At 39.8% G+C, this 16,801-nt stretch overlaps 1 protein-coding gene across 4 annotated transcripts in view; it reads left to right on the forward strand.

Annotated features, from left to right (window-relative positions):
• fhod3b (formin homology 2 domain containing 3b) overlaps positions 1 to 16,801 on the forward strand; it is a 125,916-nt gene that overhangs the window by 93,781 nt on the left and 15,334 nt on the right. For 2 of the 4 annotated variants that reach the window (XM_041793419.1, XM_041793420.1), the window contains exons 6-15: positions 4,090 to 4,184; positions 5,085 to 5,196; positions 6,796 to 6,890; positions 9,165 to 9,308; positions 9,453 to 9,700; positions 13,066 to 13,128; positions 13,410 to 13,520; positions 13,632 to 13,766; positions 14,120 to 14,170; positions 14,834 to 15,021. In XM_041793419.1, the coding sequence (XP_041649353.1) occupies positions 4,090 to 4,184; positions 5,085 to 5,196; positions 6,796 to 6,890; positions 9,165 to 9,308; positions 9,453 to 9,700; positions 13,066 to 13,128; positions 13,410 to 13,520; positions 13,632 to 13,766; positions 14,120 to 14,170; positions 14,834 to 15,021 (1,242 nt within the window). Of the gene's footprint in view, positions 1 to 4,089; positions 4,185 to 4,917; positions 5,010 to 5,084; positions 5,197 to 6,795; positions 6,891 to 9,164; positions 9,309 to 9,452; positions 9,701 to 13,065; positions 13,129 to 13,409; positions 13,521 to 13,631; positions 13,767 to 14,119; positions 14,171 to 14,833; positions 15,022 to 16,801 lie in introns of those variants that run through there. The other 2 variants (XM_041793423.1, XM_041793421.1) reach the window with 2 other exon arrangements.

A 16,801-nucleotide genomic window follows, 5' to 3' on the forward strand; every position in this document is an offset into this window, starting at 1 on the left:
GTCTCATTACGTGACAAACATGCAAAGGGACTCGGCAGTGTTATTGTTATACTTTGTGTGAGGTACTGAGGAGCTGCTCATGATTATTCGAATGGAGGCCCCACATTTTTGGCCCCAGATCAGTGACGGACTCAGCTCTCACATGCTCTTCTTATTAACTCTCCTCCAAAGTTATTGATGACTGTCTGTTGTTAGTTTCCAAACAAATCCCAGACCACAGTCTCACAAAGGTACAACAAGACTGGTGAAAGTGCACTGCAGTGTGAAGATTTCATCATGCTTTTAAAGACTTAAGTGCAGCACACAGGCAGTTTCATGACTAATTTAATCACAACAGTGTGGAAATCCATTTGAAACTCACAAAGGTGATTGCTTTGAGAGTTATTAGATGTTTCCTTTCAACAGTTTCTGACCAGACTCTCATGGTTGCACTTTTCTTATAATGGAGGTTAATTTTGTTTTTTTCTTTTAAACACATTTACAGTACACTTTACCTCACTCTTAGCTGGATAACTGCTGTTGATGCTGTTTTTCTTACTCAAAGTTACATGGTCCTGAACCCAACCAACATGTCTGCCTCTGAGGAGGTGTAGACGAGGCTCGCCGTGGGATGCTGAAGGCTGGATGTTGTAGGGCTGTCATGGCTGACACATCTCTTCAATATTGTGTGGAAGCCTGGGACAGTACTTGTCGAGTGGCAGACCGGGATGGTGGTTCCCATTTCTAAAAAGGGGAACCAGAGGGTGCAGTCCAATTATCGGGGTATCACACTACTCAGCCTCCCATTGAAAGTTTGCTCTAGGGTGCAGGAAAGGAAACTCCTGCCCACTGTTGAAGCTCAGATTCAGGAGGAACTCAGGAGATTCCATCCTGGCTGTGGGACAGAGGGCCAGCTCTTTACTTTTGCATGATTTCTTGAGGGAGAATGGGAGTATGCTTATCCAGTCTGTGTTTTATGGACTAGGAGAAGGCTTACATTCATGTCCCACAGGGGGGTCATGTGGGAGGTGCTGCAGGAATATGGGGTCCCTGGCTGCTGTGTCTAGCCATCAGATCCCTGTATGACCAAAGTCATGTGATTTTCATGGACAGGATCTCAAGGTGCAGTCAGGACCTCTGAATTTAATCTCTGCTTTTTGCAGATGATGTGGTTCTGTTGGCTTCTTCTGCCTGGGACCTCCAGCAGGCATTGGAGTGATTTGTCAGCACTTCCAAGTCTGAGGCCATAGTTTTCTGCCACAAAACAGTGGAGCCCTCCGAGTGGGGAGTGAGTCTTTGTCTCAAGTGAAGGAGTTCAAATATTTCATGGTCTTGTTCAAGAGTGAGGGTAGAATGGACTATGAGATTGACACATGGATTGGTACAGCGTGTGTAGTACTGCAAATGTTGTACCAGACCGTTGTGGTGAAGAGGGAGATTTACTGGTAGGTCTATCTGTGGTAATGAACTCTGGGTAATGACATAAAGAATGAGATCGTGAGTTCAAGTAGTTGAAATGAGATCCCTCAGAAGTGTGGCTGGGTTTAGCCATAGAGACAGGGTGAGGAGCTCGGACATCCAAGTGGAGCCACTGCTTCCCCTTGCGGATAAGGATGAGGGGGTTTGGGCATTTGATTAGGATACCTCCTGGACACTTTCCTGTGGAGGTCCCCGAGGTAGACCCAGGACTCACTGGAGGGATTATATATCTCATCTGACCTGGGAATGCCTCGGAATCCCTCAGTAAGAGCTGGAAAATGTAGCAGGGGAGAGAGGAGTCTGGATTTACTTGCTTAGCCTGCTGCCACCACGACCCGGACCCGGATAAGCAGAAGAAAATGGAAAGTTACACAGACAAAATGGTGACTGGTATTTTGTAATTCCAATCTAGGAGAAAAGATGACACTTCTCTGGTTCCTGGCATGGTTTATGTGTATTTTTATATCATCTTAAGTCCACAAAATAACTGCTTACTGAATTAAATTCACATATGACATGGACATTTGATCATATTTTATTTTACTTGGCAACGTGGTTATAAAAAAGCAGCCATGACCTATTGATACTATCCTTACATAATGTCTAAAGATAACATGTCGGTTTGAGTCGTTTCATCTTGTGGTTGACTTTTGAAACCATCAGGAGTGTCTGATCTGTCAGCAGCTGAACATTCAGGTTCGTAATGACACTTTAAAAGGCTCATTAAGGTTGCATATCTCCTCTCACCGCTGTTTTCAATGGACATTCCTCAAAACCTCATAAGAGGAGATACTGTACACAGGTGCACACTAGAAATAAAAGTCAGTGGTTTGGACATGGGCTACCAATTTGAAAAGTAGCGTGCAGTTCACTACTCATCCAAAAGAGTCACATGAAGAATTTGCATGAATATTTCAACTGCTTTTACATGATAGTTAAATATGTTTTGCAAGTTTTTTTTTCCCTAAGGCTTTCTGGCCTCAGTAGACCAGCTGTATGTCATGTCATTACTGCTGTCACTCATCTGTCATCAGCAGTCCCATACAGAGAGGGGGAGTCACAGGAGAGGGTGACACTCTGCTCCGCGTTGACTGAAGGGGTTAATCATGTTTTCATAAACACACTTAGATGTGGTCTGCTTTGATTCGCCGTATTGTCCGGGGCTGCTGACTGCTGTGACACACGGCTCTGAGCACCCAGCGGGAGAGGACTGTTAGGAATGCTCAGTCCTGACATGTTGTGAGTAATTAACCCTTATTGATAAAAGATGAACTGCAGCAGCATGCACAAACACACAGGCAGCATGCACACACAGCAGCTGCACCTGGGAATTTTGGCTTATCTACTGCATATTCACAGTTTTCATGCTCCTCAAGAGAAGAAGGGAGGAGAAGGATAGGACAGAAGCTGCAGCCTCTCATCATAACATGTCAAAGAAAACTGCTGCAAGAAGAGATTAGATGGTACTCATATATGGGCTCTAAAGTTTTATAATCCAGTTTTCTTTTCTACACATTTCTTCAGCTTTTTTTTTTAAACACCTGCATTTTAAGCCTCTGCAGCCCATGAAGAATTCTCCAGCCACCCGTTCATCTTTCAACTCGATCAGCACAGGCTCATCACCTTTTGTCATGTTTGAAAACGACTGAGGAATCTCATGACTTTTTCAGAAAATCCCCTTAGGTTTTACCCCCAAAAACTGCCGGCTTCTGCCAAGAAATCGTCAAACAGGCTGTCCAAAAAACGTTCCACTTTCAATGTGTTCACTTGTTTATACTTCAGCTCTTTTCCCCCTCGTGTCAGCTAATGTATCACCTATAGTTTCAGAGGGTTCATGCTGAGCTCATGCTGTTGCTGTCGTCTTTGTGTAAATGCAGTAACCTCCTGTCATGTGGACAGCTACTGAGATGCTCTTTTAAAAGAAAAAGAAAAAAAATTTCATTTTTAAAGGAGCTTTTGTGTGTTTCACTCATGTCCAGCAGTGTTCATTTCCCTACCCCCCTCTCCTCTTCTAACAGAAGCCCTTTACTTTTACGGCCCCCCATTGAGATCCCTTGGCTCTTATTATGTTCTTATTTATGTATCCTGTTACAGATGGAAGTCATGTCAGCATCCAGTGAGGCACCCCGCTCGAATATTTTCCCTCCAATTGTGTCCACTGACTTGAGAGATGTTCATGAAAGTGGGGTTTGTTGGGTTTCTAAAAAGTTTGACTTCAGTGCTTCTCTAGTTTTCATAAAGTTTTGGTAATAAAGAGTGAGGAATATCCGCTATTTCCTTTTTTGGTGTTTGAAGGATTGGCTGTTCATGAAAATGCAGCTTCAACAGGATAATATTTTTGGAAATATCTGCATTTTTTATCGTAGCATGGTAAGTTCCCATTAAAGACATATAAAATGTGGGAAACATGGCCCACCTTTAGGGTACTGAAAGGGACTTTTACCAAAGTGTTTTGTCCTTTGTTTTACCCTCTGATGTCTGAATAAAAACCTAAACATTTCCTCCCCTTCTTGTTCTTATGGGCACTTAGCAGGATAAAAAATGGGTTTGTCTGTCTCTGATGATTAACTAGACTCCATCTCTGTCTTTCTTTCTCTCTCTCTCTCTCTCTCTCTCTCTCTCTCTCTCCAGCTCTTGGTCAGATTATGCTGTATGTGGACGGGATGAACGGCCTCATATCTCACAATGAAACAGTCCAGTGGCTTTACAGCCTGGTGGGATCTAAGGTAAAGATATAGACATTAAATAGGAGAAATAATGTCGAACAATCTCACAGCTACCCACATCTGTGTGCTGACAGACTTGAAATAATCACACACTCTGAAACCTCACTGCTGTGTAAACACAGTAGCATGGTGGACACTTCAGCCCTCTAGTGGCCACATCTGGACATGTGCAGAACATTTGCAGCACATGAGAGAGCTTTATGGACTCTCTCCTCTCCCTGCTGTTTTCTGTTCTTGATAATTAATTTTCTGCCTCCATGTGTAAATGTTGAAATAATATTTGGCACCAACTGTGTTTTTTTAAATCAAACTCCTGTCTTCCAAACGTTTAATATGGCACGTTTCCATTGTTAGTATTCATTTCAGTATGATATGGCAGCTGTTCAGAAGTTTTGAATTAACCCTGATGGGTTTATCACTACTGACATGATGTCTGTTTCACTCTAAGTCTGGAGACTTAGGCCTATTACTCCCTTTTTGATCTTTCTCATACTTCAGGAGTGCAAATTTGAATCAGGAGTATCTTCCTACCCTTTTCTTATTTTGTTCACTTGATTTGTATTTCAGTGTTAATATATGTAGTATCATTATTCCCCTTTCACAGTTTGTCTACAGAACAGTTTGTTCCCATTAGCTGTTACATGTATTTTTAATTCTGCCTCTACGTCACACAAGTTTCTTATCAAACCTTGCAAGATGTTTCAGACAGGAAAACTATCATAAGACTACATGACACCATTGAAAAGTTAAAAGTGAAAAGGCTGGGATGCCCTCTGTGCCATCTTCATACAGCTGTTTTTACAGAAGAGGCTGTTAATAGTTGAAGTACAATGCTTATAATTGTCTTAATATAAAGAGCTGCAGCTGATTTCTTTGTAAACTATATTTTTCTCTGTGTAGTTTCGTCTGGTGGTGAAGACGGCTCTAAAGCTGCTGCTGGTGTTTGTGGAGTACACGGAGTCTAATGCCACTCTCCTAATAAAGGCTGTGAACGTTGTGGATACAAAAAGAGGTAAGCTAACCTCAGAAGTTTAGCCAGCAGAATGACCAAATGAACCTTAGAATACATCATAATGTCACAGGTCTTCAGTGGTGTAGAATCGAAATCTACAGCACAGTACTGATCACAGTAGAGTGTGTATAGTTCATTGGTTCCCAACCTGGGGCACCCTAGGGGCGTGGAGCCCTGTCTGCTCTGATGCTGACAAAATCAGATGTACATTTTTTAAAGTCTTGATTACAAACATAATGTATGAGGGCGTATTAGCTCCCCCCTACAAGATGTTAAAATAAAGAGGATCTGTAAATTTCTTAGAAAAGGGGGAAGATTAAAAAGAGTTCATTTTTGAGATTATGAAGTCATATATTTACAAAAAAAAAAAACCCTCAGAATTTCCAACTTTAAAAAGTCATACATTTTGACATTGTAAACTTTAAAATTTCCCATTTGTGAAGTCATACAGTTATAAAGTCATTCTAAACTTGTAAATTTACCAAAAAAGTAAATGGATCTTACTGATCTGTCCTACTAAGAAGTATTATTTGATTAGGCTATCAATTGCAACAGCAAGGAATACAACCTCATCTGCTAAGATTTTCTTCTTTTCTGTTATTTTGGGCTTCATAATTTCAAAAATTCTAACTTTTGGTTAACATAAGTTTACAACTTTTAAAGTCCAACAATTTTTTTTGTTTTTCTTGTAAATGTATGACTTTTTAAACCTGACATTTTTAGTTTTTCTCAAAATTGACAGATACTCTTTGTTTTCTATTTATTAGAATGGCCCTAAAACACTGTCATGATAATGGATAGTTTGTACACAGAGATTTTGCAACAACAAGTGAATGTAGGCCTATTATGTTGTGATTTTGTCAATAAAAATACTTAAAACTGACATTCAATATTTCCACAAAGTCGTGGGGGGCTTAGCATTTCCAAGATATGAGTTGAATTTTAACATAAAAAACATATTTAATTTCAACTTTTTCATTCATATTAATCAAGCCATCCATCCACAGTGACTGCAGACGCTCCTGTTGTAGTGTAGTCAGATCCAGTTCCCTGTGCAGCGTCCTGCCTGTCTATGTAACAAGGCTAACCAAGAAAGGCTGTAAGCTCTGTGCAGAGAGGTTGAGTTACCTGTATCTCAAAATGCTCCACATACTGCTGCATTGTAAAACAAGGGGTGAGCATCAGTCTGTGAGGGTCAGATATCCCCTGTCTCTGCTGTTTCTTATCCTGTCACCTCCACTGTTACATAAGAAGACTAAACCTGATCCCCCCTCAGGTCCCCTGATGAGAAGGAGATGGACTTGACCCTTGTGGTTGAGACACAGGCTGCCTCATTCTTTTTTTAGTCCAAGTTGTCCTGCTCTCTTTTTCCACTACCACTTTTCTAGAAAACCACTATGACTACTTTTTTTACCCAAGCTACGAGATGACGTGACAGATTTTGCTTAGATTCTGCACACTAGTGGAGCTGCAGATTTGTATGCTTTAAGGTGGCATTTATGCCTTTTTAATGCATAGCATCGATGTAAAGATAAAAGTGTGTGTGCAGTTTGTCTTTTGATTTCCATACAACTTGTTGCTTAACTTTTGCTACTGCAGGTTCAAAGCTGTGGTCAAACATCATGGAGATCCTGGATGAGAAAGATGGAGTGGATACAGAGCTGCTGGTGTATGCAATGACTCTCATCAATAAGGTCAGAGAATGGTTGAGCAACTAGCTTGTTGTTTACCCTGTAAAATATCTGTTCTAATAATTTTTTCTTCTCACTGAATCTCTATCTTTCAAACACCTTTAACAGAGCACATTGAGATTGAATCTACATTTGAATGCTCATTTGAAGAATAAGAAAGTCTGTTAATTTGAGGTGTAAAAGTTTGATAATTATCAGACCTAGGAATCAAGTTCAATTGGAATCTATAAGTTGGGAGTGCTTTTGTGAAGCTCAGATCAAAATTAAAGATGTTAAGCTTTCTGAAAGACTTTGATATAGCAGGACTCATTGTCACTCCTTTTACCATACAGCTTAGGTGAGGGAGTCACTGGAATAGCAGTAGTAGCAGCAAAAGAGGAAAAAACAGGCAGAGGGCGGAAAAGTACACAACTATTGTACTCAAGTAAAAGTACAGTTCAAAAGTACAGTTACTTTGGTTAAGATTTACTTAAGTAAAAGCCAAAGCACTGGTCTATAAATCTACTCAAGTAAAAGTAAAAAGTACTTAATTAAAGTTTACTTAAATACTAAGTACCGAACAGTTACTGAGGAGTTGTACAGTAAAATATGATTTTTCCTTATTGGCAAGAACACCAAGAGAATAGATCTCCAAGGGGTTGTTCAGGTAAAGTCACACCTCTATAATGAAGTTAAATACACAGCAAAATTGACAGTGGTAATTAAACTCATACAGAGTAAAATTTAACAATTTCAAAGTGCCGACACTACATATAGTAAATCTACACTTTTGGAAGTCTTAAATATGTACGTTATGACAGAGCTGCAGTAACTCTTGAAAATCTGTGGAAAAGTGGGTCTCTGGCAAGAACAGTGCAGAGAGTCAACTTCACAGCAAGGCAATGCTTAATAATAATGAAAACCCACTATGTGTCCTTTAAGATCACCTGAAGTCAGGCAGAAGATCTAACTTAGTGGATAACTTCACTCGCGGTGCAAATGTATCTCACATCAAAAAGAACAACCATCCACTGGAAACATGACCAAAGAGCCCCAGCAGTGATCACTCAACAACCGGAAAGTTCCAAACACAACTTAACACATATAAAACACATCCAAGCACTCTGCCCAAATGCATGAAGGGAAACCCCGCTTACACATACGCAGAGGTTTGAAATCTCAGTGGGCAGAGCTTAGATTAGATGACTCTTTACAGCAGGGGTCATCAACTACATTTGCACAAGGGCCACTATATGTCTGTGCATATACTGTGAGGGTTAAATGAACTACAGAAAACACTTTTGCCTAAATAATTGTATTATCTTTGAAATGTACCTTATTTTTAGCCGTCATCAGTGAACTCAGTCCCTGTTCACACAGTTAAATCCCTATACTGCAGCAAGCTACAAGGGGGTGACTGAGATTTTTAAGCCACATTTACACAGAAATCTGGTGCTGTAATCAAGAATAGAATAATGAGTTAGTTTTTCATGCAGCTTATTTGTTAATAATGGTTAATAATTGTTGGATTTTTGTAAAACTATTAAAATACTAAGCCAATCTTTTAAAAAATGTTTAAATCTCACTTGGAGTTATTTGAATATCTGTGGGGTTGATAAAAGGAAAGAAAGCAAAGATACCCTAAATACAGCTATATATTTTTTTCCTCAGCACTTTTTCAGAATTTAATCAAGCTTCTGGGCACCAGATGGGAAGCTGTTGGGGGCCTGATGTGGCCCCTGGGCCTCCAGTTGATGATCAGTGCTTTACAGAGTTGAACTCACACTGGGGGGATCAACACTGTCAAATAACTCCAACACTGAACACCATTTCACTCAGAATGGACATAAAATCAACTGAGAAATGTTTAACTCTGAGATATCAACACTTCAGTTTTTACAATGTACAGCAGCTGTTGATTATGCTACTGTCTAGTCAACAGAAGTGGACAAAGTAAAAGGGTATGTGCTTAAGTTGAAGTAACAGTACGTATTTCAAAATGTACTCAAAAAGTACAATCACACAGAAACACTTCTCAGTAACTGTAATCTGAGTAAATGTAATTAGTTACTTTCCACTCCTGTAACACTATAACCCTGTAATGGGTATCGTAGGAACCCTTGTCTAATTATTAGAAGTTTATTTAGATAGTATTACTTGGTAGGGATTTTTTTTTAAACTTAAGAAGTCATTTTACATTATTCTTCCTCTCCATTTGCCTGTTTGTTTAATCAGTTACTCTGAATGATTGCAGTCATGCGTTTAGTAACCTTATCCTGTTTATTAAATTCGTCTTAGACTCTGGCAGGCCTCCCAGACCAGGACTCGTACTACGACATGGTGGACTGTCTGGAGGAGCAGAGCATTGAGGCCATGGCCCAGAGACACTTAAGTAGGAAGGGCACTGACCTGGACCTTGTGGAACAAATCAACATTTATGAGGTCAGGGAGCTCTGACTGTCTGAATTATTACACAACAGTCAGTCTTCATGTCATGTGTATTTCTTTAAAGTCTTGGCCACAGAGATCAAGTGGGTTCAGAAGCACACTTTCTTTACTGAGTTTCCCTGTGATGCTTCTATTTAGGTGACTCTCCGGCATGAGGACGGTGACAATGAGACCCAGTTGCCTCCAAGTGGCCGCAAAGACCGTCGTCGGGCTAGCGTTGGCGGCACAAACGAGAGACGTGGCCTGGAGAGAAGACGCAGCCGAAGACATTCACTTCAGAATAGCAGAGGCCATGCTTCTGCCCCTGCTTCACCCAGCAGCCCTCACACTGCTGCGAGCAGCTTCCTGCCCTTTGGCGGCCAACGCGTGGAAGACATCAGTGAAAGGTGAGATAAGGGGAGGACGCCGAGAAATGGAAAGAGAAGACATTGAACTAAATCTTTGCTTCTATTTCAGCTCAAACTTGGTTCTTATTTGATCCAATGTGTTTAAACCCTCGATCTTTAAACTTAAAAGGAATCACAAATTGTTCTGGAGCCCATGGTGTATTATTCTGTTTCACAGGAAACAGTTTGACTGCAAGTCTTATATCATATTTCCCTCTTAGAGAGATGCTTCTCTTCTGTCAGAGCCAAAAAGAAAATTTAATTACACAGCAATTTAAAGAAAGGCAAGAGAAAGACTGTTGCCTGAAAGTGACATTTAAATTAATTCCTCCAGTTTCACACATTCTTAGCTCCTGGTGGAAATAGGAAGCTTCTGTAAACACATGATATGAGCTATCTGCTCTTCATCAAAAGCCTTACTTCCTTTAGTGAGAGCAACACACTTAAATGCAACAGAGCTGTCTGACTTTAATGAAAAAAACCTTTCTGACTACACAGACTAACAGCAGCCACAACTATAATTCAGGCAAGGGGCAATTGTAATTTCATTTAATTATACAGTAGCCTGGCCTGAACTCTATAAAAGCACCCAAAAATGTAGTCAGGCAGTTATTTGTAATGAAAATAAACCCTTTATTTCACTGTTTTTATGAAGTAGTAAAACCAATCTGTAATTTTTGACAAAGCACTAATTTTTAATTGTTTTTTTTTTCACTCTTCCAATTATCTTTTTTCCTGTCGATCCTCAGTCCACATCCTCCAGCCACACATGATTAATACCAAGCATCTCTTCAGTAGCACATGCACTAGTATTCCTGGTAGCACTCAGGTCTCTAGGTGTACTTAAATTCAGTCCAGCATGTCACTTGATACCAGCCTAGCCTCTTCCAGGCCAACACAGGAAATTCAAGCTGCCTTTGAAGATCACCATTTTTTCATATAGTTAATGAAATCCAGACAAGCAGGAGGGATCCAAATGGTCAAATGGCCATAGACTCAAGTGTGACAATGTTTTCCAGATGATCAGTTAATGCAGAAGAAAGCCTAAACTTCTGTTTTTCCTAACTTATTTAATACTAGTTATTTAGTTTATGTAAAGTCTCCCAACATTTAAACATTGTTATAATGTGTTGCCTGTGCATATCCATCTCTTGCATCATCTATAGAGTGTCTTCTAACCTTCTCATACATTTGTCAGCAGTTGTGTCTTCTCTACTCTAACATTTCCTCTAATCTTGTTATTGACACGCATGTTTATGTCATTTGTGTCGTCTCCTCTGCTGTTTTTCTTCTTGTCTTTGACAAATTTATCTCCCCTCCTGCATGCCTACATCCTCCCTTCCTCCCTCCAACCCTCCTCTTGTAACAGAGAAGAGGAAGAAGAAGAGGAGGAGGAGGAGGAAGAGGAGGAGGAGGAGGAGGAGGAAGACGAGGAAGAAGCAGATCATGAAAGTCATCCAGTCACTGAGTCCTGTAGGCAGGGTGCTCACAGGTACTAAAGCCCAGCTGGTTTCCCCTCTGAGTGATAAAGCATCCCTCTTTTCCTCATACAGTCTCTCCTCTTCATTTTAAAGTATAAATATTTCCTAATTCCCTTTGGATTCCTCCTCTCTTGTATTTTGTCGTCCTAGTGTGGCCCCAGCTGTAGCAGACACTTCTAACATGTGTTTGAACATAATGTGTATGGCCAACATCCTCCCTAAAGCCAGTGACCCTGACGAGCAGAGAAAATTTCTGAGCGTCAAGAGCAGGACGTCTTCTCCTGTGTCTGCAGCACCTAAAAAGAGGACCTTTAGTCCTTGGTGCGTTCCTCCATGGCCAACACATAACTGTGTTTCCCTGCTGCTCTTTCAGACTCTGCACGCCCCCAGTGTTAATCTACCCCACCGTCAAACACTCTTTCCTCCCACTTTGTCCCCTGATTTGAACCAGAGCCACTTGTTTGTTAGAGCTGAGATGATTTAGTAAGTTCTGCAGGCCCATGTCAGAATAAACAGTTTTAGAAGTCCTTTATGTGTTACCACTATGCCCACTGATTGTATTTAAAGCTGGATGACACATCTCTACTTTCCCTGGTGTACAAAAGTGAAGCCAGTGTTTCCCTTTGTCAGTTAAGGTGGTAGCTAGCTTGTTGGCTAAAGTGGGGGGTGCTCATATAGAATAGGCACATCTCCCTTATTTAAGTGAGCTCTACCTAAATAAAGAAATTCTTCTTGCACGTATTAAACACCACAAGGAGGAATGTGTCGCCTTATGCTATTCAAGACATTAGCTGACAAAGAGAAAAGGTCTGCACACCACAGAGCTCCCATGTTTAATAGCAACCAAGTGACATTTTGAGCCAGTATGCTCTACTTCAGACTTGAGTCAAGCCAAGTCAAATAATCATCTCAGAAAAGTAATCCTGATAATTATGACATGACAACAACTAGCGAGCTCAACAGAATTTAGCTTTGCATGTTTTTATTTTAAGTCTCCCCCTTATGCCACATGTTAACATGGCTGGGTTCATGACCTGTACTGCAGCCAGTCAGTAGGGGGAGCTCTGTATTTTTGGCTTCACTTTGAGGGAGATGCTCTGTTGGCCACCTTTTTATACAGTCTATGGTTATGCTGCACAATGTGGAAACACACTGTCCCAATCACTGTTGCCCGTGTCTCTCTCTACCTCACTGTACACAATAGAGTGGCCTTAATTTTAAAACAGTTTCTTTTATATGTTTCTCTAAATTGTGACCCATGAGGTTATTTGTCTTACACATACTGTAGTCTTTACCCTCAAAAATGTTTCCAGGCTCACAGTGCACAAACGCCCTTATGGGCTATCAAATGAGATTTATGTTGCATGTGTCATCTCCAAAGACATACTGTACCAGAAAAAGGAAACTCATTATGACTTCCTTTTTTCAGTTGCTGGAAAGAATTATTTTGTGCAACATTTACATCTCGTCTGTCTTTGGTTGTGGCTCAGCACCACAGTTAATCTCTGACAAGTTAGTAAATTATTTCAAAGCAGTTGAGAATTCAAAGATCAGCGTGAGTCCCAGTCAAAGTCTTTTTGGTGGTTTATGTTTCTGCAGAGATCTGTAGCACAGCATTTCTATGATGTCTATCCCTACTGCAATATTAGCATGATTCACTGTTCTCAGTGCAGTATAATATAAACTGTTTTATTGCCTCCTAACAATACAATGACTTGGTAAAAAGTAAAGACACATTGTCTCTCCCCTGCTGGATTTCTTGTGTTGTGGTCTTGCAGCCCTTCCTCTTGCTTCAGGTTTCTGTTTTGTGTAACTAATATTGAACTAATTTATCTTTCTTGTGTCTGATTGTACCTTTCTCTTTTTTCTTACACCTACCTTCAGTCTGACTGATTTAAACAACTTGCCTACATCTAACACAGCTAGAAAGCCCTGTTGGGCTGAAAGGTAAGACCACAAGTCAACAACTCTAACTAACAAGAAGGAAGGGAAAGATGTGTCAGTGCTCTCAGGTTTTGTGATTTACATGAACATTTTGAACAACTGTAAATACTTCAGCAGGTATCTGTCACATCCTGTTATTTCTTCTGGCAGATAATCCAAATAAAGTGATTTAAAAGTTAAAGGGAACAACTGCCCAAGAATCTATTACATGATTGTCCGGTTGTATCTTTTTGCTTCTTTAGAAAATGTGGAGGTGATGACATCATTTTACTTTCTTTCAACAGAATCAGTGCAAATGGCACTCCATACCCTGGCAGGCACCAGGCTCCTACATCATCAAACCAACGCTTCACCGCTTCAGCACCCTCCACACCAGACTCCAAATCCACGGACAGGTCAGCTATTGTACAACAAATAACTGATTTAATAGCACTGTATAAAACAACAATATCCATTTGAACCAATCTGTACATTCCTTAATCAAATGTTCTCTCCTCTGCGTGTAGACCTGCTTTAGGAGGTTTGCTGACTTCATCGTACAGACAGCATCAGGAGTCTCTGGCTGCAGAGAGAGAAAGGAGGCGAGTGGAAAGAGAAGAGCGTTTGCAGAGAATTGAAAGAGAAGAGAGGAACCGCTTCAAGTTAGTCTCACCTCAAGAGTCAGATAAAACTCTGTAGGACTTCATGTCAGAGAGAATATATTTCTTTACTTTTTACTGCAGATAGCGACATGCTGGCAGGGGCCATTTCTGGAAACAGATGGCTCCAGTCCTTTTTCAAGAGAGATATCCACAAATCTCCCATTTCTTTAAAAAGGCTGTCTTTCTTAATGAAGCTTGTTAGATTGACTAAACTTTCACTTTCCAGATAAGTTAATTTAGTTAATTAGTTACCCCTTTAAATGAAGTATATTGGATAATATTAATAATGTAATTTTCCAATAAGGCTCTTTTTAATCGGAATGCATTTCTGTTTTTCTACCTTCCCATTTCAGTCGGGATTACGGTGAAAAGAGGGAAGAACTGAGACAAGCCCGAGAAGAAAGGTGAGTTTGTTTTTTTCACTGTAATATTGCTGCAGTTGTGACAGTAGATCAAACACTGGAGTTTTGAATGCCGGGAGATCCTGTTTAAAATGGAGAACAGATGTAAAGTCAGTTGTACCCAGCCTAAGGCTGAATTATAGGTGTCGGAGCTCCTTTAGGCCTGCTCACCATTAAGACGTTCTAAAGTTAACAGGACAAGTGTGTAATGGGATCTCGGCATGCATGAACACCAGTTATCTAACATTGACCATGTCCACGTGTGAGTGTGTGCGCAACATAACTTACAGCTTATTTCTAATGCTCTCACAGTTTCCCTCATTCAACTGAAATACATGCAGTTTTTTTTCAGATCATCGAATATGGACATCATGCCATTAATTAACAAAAACCTCTGCCTCTCTTTTGGCTTTCAGGGATGTCATGTTTCTAAATGTCATACTGTCAGGAGGTCGTATTTTTGATTAGCCCAATATCTGAAGGTGTGTTAGAGGATGGTAATACATGTCTTTAAATCTAAAAACAATAGAGAAATTTACACATTTTACAATAGCTAGCATTATTTTGATACTCCGTTTATTTGAACCAAGAGTTTAGTGATCAACAGGTCTGCGTGGATCTAAACCAGAGTGTGCAGGTATATTAAGGTACATTCTGTAATTAAAGGTACAAAGCTGTGGAGAGGATAGCTGCTGAAGAGTTAGAGCGAGAGCGGCCCAGAGTGACAAGAGGACGTACAGAGATCACTTTATGTTTGAGTCCGACGCCTGCAAGCCGCTCAGCATCCCGCTGTACCACACCTTCATCCATTATCTCACAGGAAGACATCGTCACAACAGCACACCAGACATCAGGTAAACGGTGTTTGTCAAGTGTTTAATCATTAAAAGAATCCAACCTACAGGAACCTTATGGTAATGTTGGCTTGAGTAGCTTCTGTAGACAAAGCTGGCTTTGAGTGCATCTCTCACTTGACATTAACACTTACCAATTGTAAATTAATGATTCAGCTTTATTTAAGATAAGATAACATGGTTGGATTGGCTTTATTATCCCAGTGGGAAACCTGCATTGGACGTCAGATTCTTTTAACATGCAACATGTACGCAACATTTACACCAATTATACATGCTTATTCACATATTCACTTCATCATACTTTTTTCTCTTAGTCTAAAAAAATGCATGAATATTCTCTTGATTTAAAAAATTTGATGGAAAAAAAAGACAGCCCAGCTAACCTAATTAAGAGACAGCCAAGGTGAAGTGAAGTTGGGGGCTTTAATAGACATGGAGATAGAGGGTGGATATCATGAGATGGGTCAGTGATACATTTTTTTAAATCATGTAATTGTTGCAGGTAGCTGTGGTAAAAACTAGTCATTCATAAGTAATCATTATCAAAAGCATACCCTCCTTATCGTGTAATTAAATGGAACTCTGAAGCGGACCATGTAACACCTGCAAACATTATAACTGCTCACAAACGTGATAAACCCCAAACGTAATCTGACATTTTTAATATAATAATTTCACAAAAGTAGTAAATTTCCCACAAATGTAATAGCAGTTACATACTGTAAGTGCAATAACTTTTACATTTGGAGGGATTTATTGTGTTTTTGGGAAGATAAAAATCACTGTTTCTCAAAACTGTATTAACTTCCCATAAATGTAATGTGAAAACTAAAACTGAAGCTGTGGTGATTGTTAGTTATAACCTTTTTACAACTGCCAGTGGGTTTAAGTCAGTTTAAGCTAAAGTCAAATAAAAAAAATTTAGTCATGGGGATTTTTGGTTAACCATAGAAAAGGAAGGTTTTCTTCCAGAGTCTTAAAATGCTCTTATAACCATGAATCTTAGCCCCAAAATTTTGAAATTAAAAAAGTAGAGGAATGATAACAATTTTGGAAAATTCTGCAAGATCAAAATGAATTAAGCTCTCAGATAGGGTTGATCTGGTTGAAATGTAAGTAATTGATAGAGAGCATAACCTTTCTACACATGAACAAAATGCACAGGACAAGGCTGTGCTGGCTCTCAGACTAAAGCAAGTTACTTCATCTTAAACATACAGGGAAGTTTTAGTAAAACCTCCTTTGACGAAAAACACATTTTGAATGGATGGAAATTTGAAGTTACTGTCAAATCCCTGGATGAACAGTGTTTCTGTACATTATTCCACTTTGATAAGATTTGTGGTACCAGTGTTTTAAGACTCTGAACAAAACTACTTCCTGTTTCATGGCGAACAAAAAGTTGCCTTGACTACATTTTTTGATGTGACCTGAGCTTAAGCTAACTTGAACACACTGCTAGTTGTTAAAAGGTTATTACAAAAAATGACCACAAATACATAGTTTCCATATTACATTTGTGAGAAATTATTACAATTTATAAAAGCAGAAGATTTGTACCTTCCCACAAACGTAATAAAAATTGTAAAAATTGTAGTAGGCAACTGCTCTTACATTTGTGGGAAATGTATTACATTTGTAGGATTATTACGTTTGTGGGAAGTTATGACATTTGCAGGTGTAACAGACTAGTGTGTACAATATCAACCCATTGTTCAGATGAGATCTGAGAACAAGCAAGACATCTTTCTCTACCTGTGAAGTCTCCCCCTGCTGG

This window comes from Cheilinus undulatus, linkage group 8 (genome assembly GCF_018320785.1).
Source record: "Cheilinus undulatus linkage group 8, ASM1832078v1, whole genome shotgun sequence".
In the NCBI taxonomy this organism is placed as follows: Eukaryota; Metazoa; Chordata; class Actinopteri; order Labriformes; family Labridae; genus Cheilinus; species Cheilinus undulatus.